Source organism: Orycteropus afer, unplaced genomic scaffold, assembly GCF_000298275.1.
Source record: "Orycteropus afer afer isolate SDZICR_OR568_19922 unplaced genomic scaffold, OryAfe1.0 scaffold00095, whole genome shotgun sequence".
NCBI lineage: Eukaryota > Metazoa > Chordata > Mammalia > Tubulidentata > Orycteropodidae > Orycteropus > Orycteropus afer.
The window spans coordinates 8,186,089-8,196,498 of NW_006921682.1; the positions used below are offsets into that span (position 1 = coordinate 8,186,089).

The 10,410-nt window shown below is 37.8% G+C and overlaps 1 protein-coding gene across 1 annotated transcript in view; it reads right to left on the bottom strand.

Annotated features, from left to right (window-relative positions):
• DCTN6 (dynactin subunit 6) overlaps window positions 1-10,410 on the bottom strand; it is a 50,337-nt gene that overhangs the window by 8,739 nt on the left and 31,188 nt on the right. Inside the window, exons 3-5 of the mRNA XM_007942706.1 lie at window positions 4,769-4,857; window positions 2,609-2,656; window positions 1,101-1,243 (exon numbers count right to left, since the gene is read on the bottom strand). Of these exons, the coding sequence (XP_007940897.1) occupies window positions 1,101-1,243; window positions 2,609-2,656; window positions 4,769-4,857 (280 nt within the window). The remainder of the gene's footprint in view (window positions 1-1,100; window positions 1,244-2,608; window positions 2,657-4,768; window positions 4,858-10,410) is intronic.

Sequence of the window (10,410 nt, forward strand, 5' to 3'; positions counted from 1 at the left end):
AGGGGTCCAAGATTATCTTCTGTGTCTGTGTTAATTGGTTTCCCTTTTCTTTGTTGAAGAGGGTCTGTGCAATCCTTCTGCCTAGTCCGCCATCTTGCCGGAACCCTCCCAGATTACATTTTTAAGTTTATTTGTCCTTATTTCCTTTGTAGTTTAAAGAAGTAAATTTAATTGCTTATAATTAAAAAACAAACATACCTTACAGATATAGAATAACCCACACAAGAACTGAAGTTTTAATTTCTGATAAAATATGATTGAGTATAAGAGGAAATACCTAAAAAATATTTTCTTTTGGGGAAAGGGAAGGAGATTGAGAACAATGTACCAAGCAGGAAGCCCAATCAAAATACCTTACTGAACGAAGCCCCATCTTACCCATCTCCTAGTCTAACATGAAACTCCAATTATGTATGCTTCATCATTCCTGATCTTGGTATCGTTGTTGTTGTTATGTGCTGTCGAGTCAGAACTGACTCATACCGACCCCTCTTTGGGTTCCCAAGACAGTATCACTATGGAAGTAGATTGCCCAACCTTCCTTCCGAGTGGCTGGTAGGTTTGAACCGCCAGCCTTCTGGTTAGCAGTCAAGTATCTTAGGCACTATGCTACCAGATCTATTAGGAGAAGATAATTTCTCATAAGCCAGGAAAATACCCAAATATATCTGCTTATTCATAGTCTGTGTTCATTATCAAGCTATGTTAGTATGTTAACAGAAGGATGCAAGTTGGATGTCCAGTATAAATTTGGTAGGGTCATTCCTTACCTGTGAAGATTGATGTTTCAGAAGTGAATAAATATAGTTCATAATGTTTGGTGATGCATCGTCAGGGCAAATACATAAGATTAGTAGTAACACCTTTGGATTTTCTTTTCCCATAACCAATCTATCATTGTCATCTGTCTCTGTATTTTTTATATTAAAGACTAAATAATTCCACTGCAAATATGTCTCAATTTTAGGACTGTTTCTCTGATGTTTTAATCATTTGCTTTTTAAATAGTGGACTTAACTGCTCCCATTAAAACAATTATGTGATATTTCAGGAAAACTAGCAGCCCTAGAAGGAACTCTTTTTAAAGAGACGGTCAATACCTGTGGTCGCTCAGTTTGTACCCGACGAAGGCAGTCTGCACCATAAATCACTGTATTCTCAGGGATGACTTCAAAAGTATTCAAACTGCAACAGGCACCAATGATGCAACCACTTGTCAATATTACATTTCTGCCTACATAAGCTGCAGTAAAAATAAAGAAAAGAATTATAATTTAAGGCATCAAACACTATTTTGTTTTCTAAGATGACTTAGGTATAAAAACACAAACTAGCCTGAAAAACATTTAAATGAAATACTTCAGTTCACCATATGTATAGCATACAAATAGCTAGCACAAGCTATAGTTAGATGGATTCAAAACACAGCTCTGTTGATAACTAGTTGTATGACTTTGCGCAAGTGTCTGTAAATTCTCTGAGCTTCAGTTTATCTATAAAATGGAGAGATCATCCTGTTTTTCACACTTTGCTACAAGGAAAATGAGATAGGAAATACAAGGTCATGAGCACAGATGTGACACATAGTAAGCATATAATAAATAAAAAATGACAATGATAATAATTGGCAATTCAAATCAAACTAAAAACCATTTAGATTAACAAAAAGTCTAGTTTTATTATTTAAAAAAAAAAAAAACAAACTTTCATGCCAAGCAGGACCATAATTCTATTCTACATGAAAGAAGTACTATTGTTCAGGTCCTTTCTGGACTCCAGTGGGACAAAGTGCTTAACACCGCTCCCCCATAGTGGTGGTGATGTTCTGTGACCCTTAACCTGGTTCTACATATGACAAATAGCTTAGACTGGTTTCTAATTGACTAAGGTAAAGTAGTCCTGACAGTAAAGAAAGCAAACTGTCAGATAAACTGATTTTTCTTTAATTCTAAAGTAACATTAACTAAATTATCATTAACAATATTTAGCAAAGGCCTTTTTCAAATCTTTCATCTGAACTTTATGGTTTAATCCAATCCTGATTTAAACATACATAGCTGATCTTAATGTATTACCACATTACCAGATAAACACATAACCAGATTAACAATTAATCAGGCAAAGAATTTGGTCTCACAGCTATTTTAATCTACTTCCAACCACATCTTCCAAGCATATCACCTTGTCATAGATTTTACACAGTTGTTGTCCCAGGACCCCACAAAGGGAAAGGAACACATCTACTCCTCACTTATCAACTATTTTGTTATTCAACATTTCACATTTACAATAGAAAAAAATCTACTATTTGACTTTTTTAAGCTAATGACATATGTCTGACAGTAATGAATGCTGAGGTGTGAGGTGAGAGTAAAAGTTGGCTGTGTCGGTTAAGAATATGTGTCAAATTCACTGGGCCATAATTCTCAGTTGCTTGGCAGTTATGTAATGATGCATTCATCTTCCATTTTGTGATCTGATGTGGTCATTCTCCATTTTAGCATAATGCTGATTTTCATGTATGACCTGGTCTTTGGAATCTAAACATGTTGATAAATGAGGAGTGAGTATAATTACTTTTCACAATAGAACTCTGAACATAGTTTACCTTTTGATTCAATAACATTATTATCTCCCATTTTCATGGCTTGAGAATCTGTAAGCCAAAGTTAAGTAAACACTGTAAATATATTCTTCCCCTACTAATATAGTATATACATCACACTGGGCAAGGGAATGGGGTATGGGAAAGGGTATGCAGGCTTGCCCTTGCCAGAACTCTTTGCTCAGGGTAATCTGAAAGCAAAGTTTTAATCTTTAAATAAAAACTTCTCTAAGACTGAAAAAATAACTTGCGTGTTTTTTTAAAGAAATGAGAACTTTATACCCCAGTTCTATAGGAGTAACACATTTTCACAATTGTTTTAAGAAAATTAAAACTATCCATCACCCAATCACTTGAAAACACCACTAATGACAATCTTATATACCTTTAAACTTTTTTAAAAATGTATATATTAATACTGAAATTATCAAGGATTTCCTTTTACTTGGATCTACAATCAATGCCCATGGAAGTAGCAGTCAAGAAATCAAATGCCATATTAAACTGGGCAAATCTCTCTCTCAAGTGCTTAGAGTTCTGATGCTATAATTGGCTAGTTTGACCACCCTGCTGGGCTCAAAAGGAGGCCTCCTAGAGGCAGAACTCTCGGACTGCTGGTCGAGGAAGACGTGCTGCTGAAAGAGACACAGGCTCCTGAGACACACGTTGCTGGGAAAGAGACACAAGAGACACGCATTGCTGAATGAGACACCAAGGGACCAGCCCTGCTGGGAAAGAGACTGGGAGAGACTCTTGGCTGAAGGATGGTGGGCTGGGAGAGAGACTGAGCGTTCTTCTTGAACTTGAGTTGTAGCCTGGTGCTTCTCTAATAAACCCTGTAATCTGTGAGCTCTGTGTGGCCACTGCAGTGAATTATCGAACCCAGGAGAGGTGGTGGGTGCTTTGGGAGAAACGGTTGGTGAAAGGGCTAGAGGGAGGCAGCATGTCTGGCCTGGCAGGAATAGGCCTTGGGTTACTGCTGGTAATCCTGTCTTCCTCTTGTAGGGTTAGAGGAGGTCGGAACATGTGGCCTCCTTGCCGTTTTAGCACTATCTTTTAAGAGTACAAAACCACGCAAAAGGACTGGTGACAATCCGGGGGAAATAAAATGAGTGAAATATTTGCACTCCACACTCCCAACTACCACTTGTGTTCATCAGACAATGCACTGTCTGCCTGAAACTACAAAGGAAACAAACTGACAAAGCCAGGGTTATTAAACCAGGACAGAAGCCAAGATTACTCTGTGTCTGTATCTACTGCTGTTCAGCCATTGGTAACTGTCAACAAGTTGTAGTATCAGCAACAGGAGCAAGATATTATCTTCAAATTACTGAGCTAAAGATGTGTGTTTGTATTTCTGTATGTGTCTGAAAATGCCATTCTTCATTTACTCCACAATTATTCACTGGAATAGAAGGGATTTTGTTTTATTTTTATATATTATAAATAAATCTTTTCAAAGAGCTGGATGGTCTAGTCCTGAAACTAATTATTTCACAAACATATAAAATATAATCTGTTTCTATACACACAGGTATGTGCTGCTTAACACCCATGTAGTGTCCAATAGCATATATGTCCATGGTCCCATAAGGTGGTTTTTTTTTTTTTTCCAAGGGAAAATAGCTCTCTTTTTGTTTATTATTTCCCCCTAATAGTTTTAAAGACCCCAAACAGAATCTTGCAGCTCTAGACCATAGGTAGGATACAGGAATATGCAGAGGACATGGCTCTGGGTGCAGGCTCTTAGGCTTCTTCTAATGGGCAAGTGGGTGGCAGCAACAAGGGCTAAGGGACCAGGCTGCTCCTGCTGCTCAGGTGAGTAGAACAGTGGGTAGGGCTGGACATACTTCAATCCCTCCCCACTCGCTTCCTCTCACTCCACTCCTGCCACAGCCTTCTCAGCTGTCACCACTGCCACCACCTATTCCTCCAGGTTCCGTCAGCAGCTCCAGCAGCAACAAGGAGGATGACAGAAGGTTTTAATACGGTGTCCACACAATGTCAAATTATGTACCATCCTATTTCACAGAATGTCGCATGGACATTAAGCAATACATACTTGTATATATATTTGATAGTTATGACATTTTCTGTAGAGGGGATATGGTAATAACAGATAGCTGGGAATGATTTATCTTAGATTAATGTAAAGGATACAACAGCCAACTTCAAACACATTATTGGTGCCAATGATCATAGGTTTAGGTTCTGAATCTCCAGCATCAGGGGTGATATTATCAGGGTGACTATAAAAAGAAGAGACACATTGTCAAAAAGTTAATAATATAATAAGCTATTCTCTTCCCATTTTAGAATTTGGGTATTTCTCTCATAAATTTTATCCACATTAAATTTAAAATATGTAACTATGTAAATTATTTCTTAATCCAAACAAATCCTTTATTCTCTGTGCTGAAGAAGACTCAATTCTGAGTTTAAAAAGAGCTACTGAAATTCAAAGAAGTGGGACAGGAAGATGGTGTCTTACCTGTAGTCCATAAGTTAGTTCCCGCTAGCATCTTAATGCCTGAAAAACTAGGTGCAGCAGTTTGAAGTAGGGATTCTGGTGCTCTGAGCAGCTCATTAAGTCAGAGAACACCAAACTCAGGGGAGTAGGAGTAGAAAAGAAGGAGAGGCAGCGTAACCAGCTGGAAAGAATAAAAAATAGGGGAACTTGCCCTGAGGAGTGCCGACTGGCCAGTGAGATAGGACATCAGAGGGCTCCCTGGGGCAAAGGAGGGAATGCACCAGAGGACCTGCAGCCATTCCATGGATCTACCTTCAGTGCCCACTTTTATCAGTAAACTTGGGACCACAGGGAGTGAGCAGAGAGCCCTCTGGCTCCAAGTGCTGCTGAATTGGGAGCAGAGAAGGAATCTAGCTGCAAATGGGCAGACCCTGGGTCAATCTTGCAGCGTGGGTAAGAGAAGATATCCCAGGACACCTTTTTGGCGCAAAGAGGCCTGGAGTACGGGGTTTTTGCAGCTGTCTGAATCTGGTGGAAAGTGGTGCCCCCCTAACTATTGGGGTCTTTGCCAAACTTGAGCTGTGGGCCTGTGAGTAACAGTATAACATCATCATTAGCAGCCTATTTCAAAGCCCTGGGAATGGCTACTGGTGCCTTGGAGTTTTTTTTTTTTTTTTCTTCTTCTCTTTTCCTCCTTCTTTCCCTCTTCGTCTCACCTATTTTGGTCATGTTGTCAGAAGGGACCATTCCCTGGAGAAGGATGTCATGCTTGGTAGGGTGGAGGGTCGATGAAAGAGGGGGAGGCCTTCAATGAGATGGATTGATATGGTGGCTGCGATGATGGGCTCGAGTATAGCAGAGATTGTGGGGCTGGCGCGGGATCGGGCAGTGTTTCATTCTGCTGTGCATGGGGCCGCTATGAGTCGGAAACGACTTGACGGCACTTAACAACAACAACAACCTCCTTTCCCCGCCTCTCCCCAATAAAAAAAACCACATTAAGGCACCACAACACCTGTCAGCTCAAATTCTATACCCCCTTCACAACAAACAGAGACCTGCATCCACATTCCACACAGGGATTCCATTATCACAAAGAAAACTGCAAAGCAACCCAGCACCAGCACACCTGAATTAATAACCAGAAAGAAATAAAATATACCAGCAAAAATATTAAATCATAAAATCAAAACAAAACAAATCAATACATAACTAACAGTTAAAGACAATGTCAAAATGTGTAGGAAACAACAGGCAACCTCAAATCAAACCAAAAACATGACAAAACAATAGAAATAAAATTCCAAACAAAAGTCTCATTAAACATGGAGGAAGAGGAGGCAACAGAATTATCCAAGAAGGAATATAGAAGGTATGTTTATAGAACTCTACAAGAGTTCAAGGAAATCCCAAAAAGAATCCAGGAGAACACAGACAGTACCCTGGAAGAACTCAGGAAAACCATTCAAGAACAAAATAACAAGATTAATACACAATGAGAACTCATACAAAAATAGCAGTTAGAAATCCAGAAAATGAATACCAAAATTACAGAATTTCACAACACAGTGGAAGCACAAAAGAATAGGCTAGAACTGGCTGAAGAATGCATTTCTCAACTAGAAGATAAATCCCTTGACACCAGCCTGTATGAGGAAAAATCAGAACAAAGATTTAAGAGAAATGAAGAGAACCTAAGAGTTATATGGGACAACATGAAAAGAAACAATGTACGCCTCATTGGAATTTCAGAACAAGAAGAGGCAAAAAAAAAAAAACCACTGAAAAAATTATGGAAGACTTACTAATAGAAAATTTTCCCCATATCATAAAGGAAGAAAAGATATTTGTCCAAGAAGCTCAAAGGACCCCATATAGGAGAGATCCCAAGAGAAAAACACCAAAGCATATCATAATCAAACTCTTCAAAACCAAAGACAAAAAGAATCTTGCAAGCTGCCTAGGACAAAAGAAATATTACTTATAACAATCAAACAGTTAGGCTGAGTTCTGATTACTCAGCAGAAACCATGAAGGCAAGAAGGCAAAGGGACAGCATATATAAAACACTGAAGGAAAAGAACTTCCAACCAAGAATCCTATATCCAGCCAGACTGTCCATCACATATGAGGGTGAAATCAAGACATTCTCAGACAAACAGAAATTAAAGGATTTTGCAAAAACCAGACCAACCCCGCAAGAAATGCTTAACAAAGTCCTTTCAATAGAGAACCCCCAACAGAAAACAACAAAACCAGGGCACATGACATCAACACTAAAAGCAAATCGGAAATAGACCCTCAAAATAAGACCATAAAACATCGTACAATAAAAAACAAGGAAGTCAATCTGCACATGACAACAGCAACTAGCCAAATAGAGGGAATAAAAGTTCTAGGGACAAAACTTCTAAATGGAGAGGAAAATAGGACAATGTCCTCATAAAACAGACTGTTCTAAAAATATAGAGAAGAATTCACTCCAAGACAGCCACAGAGAAAATTAACTACCTCCCTAAGCAAACCCAGAAGGAAGGAAAACATATGGATTTAGTAAGCACAAAACCAACAATAAAGAAGAAAAGAGAGGAAACACTTGACAATAAAATGAATTCAGCACAGAAAAGTATATGGACCAAAGAAATTCCATCAACATGATAAAAAAAAAAAAAAAACAACAGAATGACAGCAATCAATGCATACCTATCACTAATTACACTCAATGTGAATGGATAAAATGCACCAATGAAGAGAAATAGAGTGGCAGACTGGATAAGAAAAGAAAACCCATCAATATGCTGCCTACAAGAGACCTACCTTAGACACAAAGATAAAAACAAATTAAGAGTTAAGAGGTGGAAAAAAGATATGAAGCCAACGGTAACCAAAATAGAGCAGGAGTGGCAATATTAATTTCTGATAAAATAGACTTTAAGGTGAAAAACACTGTAGGAGACAAAGAAGGTCACTAAATGATGCTAAAAGGATCAACTGACCAAGAAGACATTATGATAATAAATATCTATGCACCCAATGAAAGTGCTCCAAAATATGTGAAGCCAGTATTAACTGAACTGAAAGGGAAAATAGACAACTCTACAAGAGTTGTAGAAGACTTTAGCACACTACTTTCAGGGAGGGTCAGATAAACCAGAAAAAAAAAACTGAATAAAGACACAGAAGAACTCAGCAAAACAATCAACCAACACAACCTCTTAGACATATACTGAGCACTCCACACCCAACAAAAGCACAATTCACATTCTTCTCCAGTGCACATGGATCATTCTCCAGAATAGAGCATATGTTAGGAAATAAAACAAGCATCAATAAATTAAAAAAACACTGAAATACTACAAAACATCTTCTTGGACCATAATGCTAGAAAATTAGAAATTAATAATAGGAAGATCAAGGAAAAAACATCAAACATGTTGAATAATACACTGCTCAAAAATTACTGGGTAACAGAAGAAATAAAAACTGAAATGAAAATATTTCTAGAAACAAACAAGAATGAAGATACATCTTACCAAAACCTATGAGACACAGCAAAAGCAGTACTCACAGGTCAGTTTATAGCAATAAATGCATATATCAAAAAACAGGAAAGATACCATGAAGAACTATACTCCAACAAATATGAATATCTGGAAGAAATGCACAGATGTCTAGAAAAACATCACTTACCTAAACTAACACAGACTGATGTGGAAAAGTTGAACAGATGCATAACATAAGGAGAAATTGAACAGGTCATAAAAAATTACCAACAAAAAAAAAGTCTGGCCCACCTTTCGGGGTCTGAAGGGCACAGCCATTTTGATTGTTTACAAATGGTGGCCATTTTGGATATTTAAAGTGACCAACGGTGTATCCATTTTGAATGTTTACAAGTGGCGGTCACTTTGGATTTTAAAGTGACAGCATTCTCATTCAGATTCCAGGGACCTAAGAATAGGCTCCATTTGCCAAGGACGGCAAGGACATATGGGAGGCTGACAATGGAAAAGGAAAGTGTATATAAGTGCTGCCAACTAATGAACAGAGGAGCACAGCACAGTACCCTGCTTACTCAGGTAACATCCAAACAAAACAAAACAAAAAAAAATCATGGGTAAGTCACTCCAACATACAATCACCAATTAAATATAAACACAAAAATGTCACAATGCCTTGGAGACAACTGAGCATCAGAGTCCACACAAAGAAGCAAGATAAAGCACGAGAAACAAGGGACCATGATACAGACCCAAAACATCCCTGAGGAAGATACAGCATTGGAACTCCCTGATAAGTAATTCAAAAGAATTATACTTAGGTATCTTCAATGAATTGAGAGACAGATCAAGGAAAACACTGACAAAAATGAGAAAAACACAGAGAAGACCCTAGAAAAATTTCAAAAGACAATACAAGAACAAAATGACAAAATAAATGAAAAATTAGAAATGATACAAAATCTACACACAAATCCAGAAGATTAATACTAGATTTTCAGAAACAGATAACACATTGAACGGGCAAAGGAGAAGAACTGAATCAATGGCAGACAGAATTAGTAAGATTGAAGGCAAATACCTCAATACTTCTTTGGGATCAATCAGAAAAAATATCAAAACAAAATGAAGAAAGCCTAAGGATCATGTGGGGTACTATCAAAAGGACTAACCTGGATGTGATTGGAATTCCAAAACAGGAAGAGACAAAACACAGAAAAAATTGTCAAAGATTCATTGGAAGAGAATTTTCCTGGTATGATGAGAGATAAGAATATATCCATTAAAGAAGTCCAATGAACCCCAGAAAGGATAGACCCCAAAAGAAGATCAACAAGCCATAACATCATCAAACTCACCAAAACCAAAGATAAAGAAGGAATCCTGAAAGCAGCACGGGAAAGACAAAAAGTTACCTACACTGGGCAACCAATAGTCAACTAGTCGCTCTGCTTTCTTGGCAGAAATGATACAGGGGAGAAGACAATGGGATGGCATATACAAAATCCTGAAAGAAAAAAATTTCCAAACAAGAATTATATAGCCAGCAAAATTGTCCCTCAAATATGATGGTGAAATTAGGACATTTCCAGATAAGCGGAAATTAAGAGAATTTGTTAAAAGCAGACCAACCTTACAAGAGATGCTAAAGGATTCCTTTGGAAGAGAACCAACAACAGCCAACAACAACTGACCATTAACAAACATGATGACATTACTCAGAAACCAACCCAGTTATAGAAGTATACAAAGTAAATAAGCCTACAAGATTGTAAACAGGGAACCAGAGACATCAATTTACAAATGAGGACAACTACAAACCAAAAACAGGG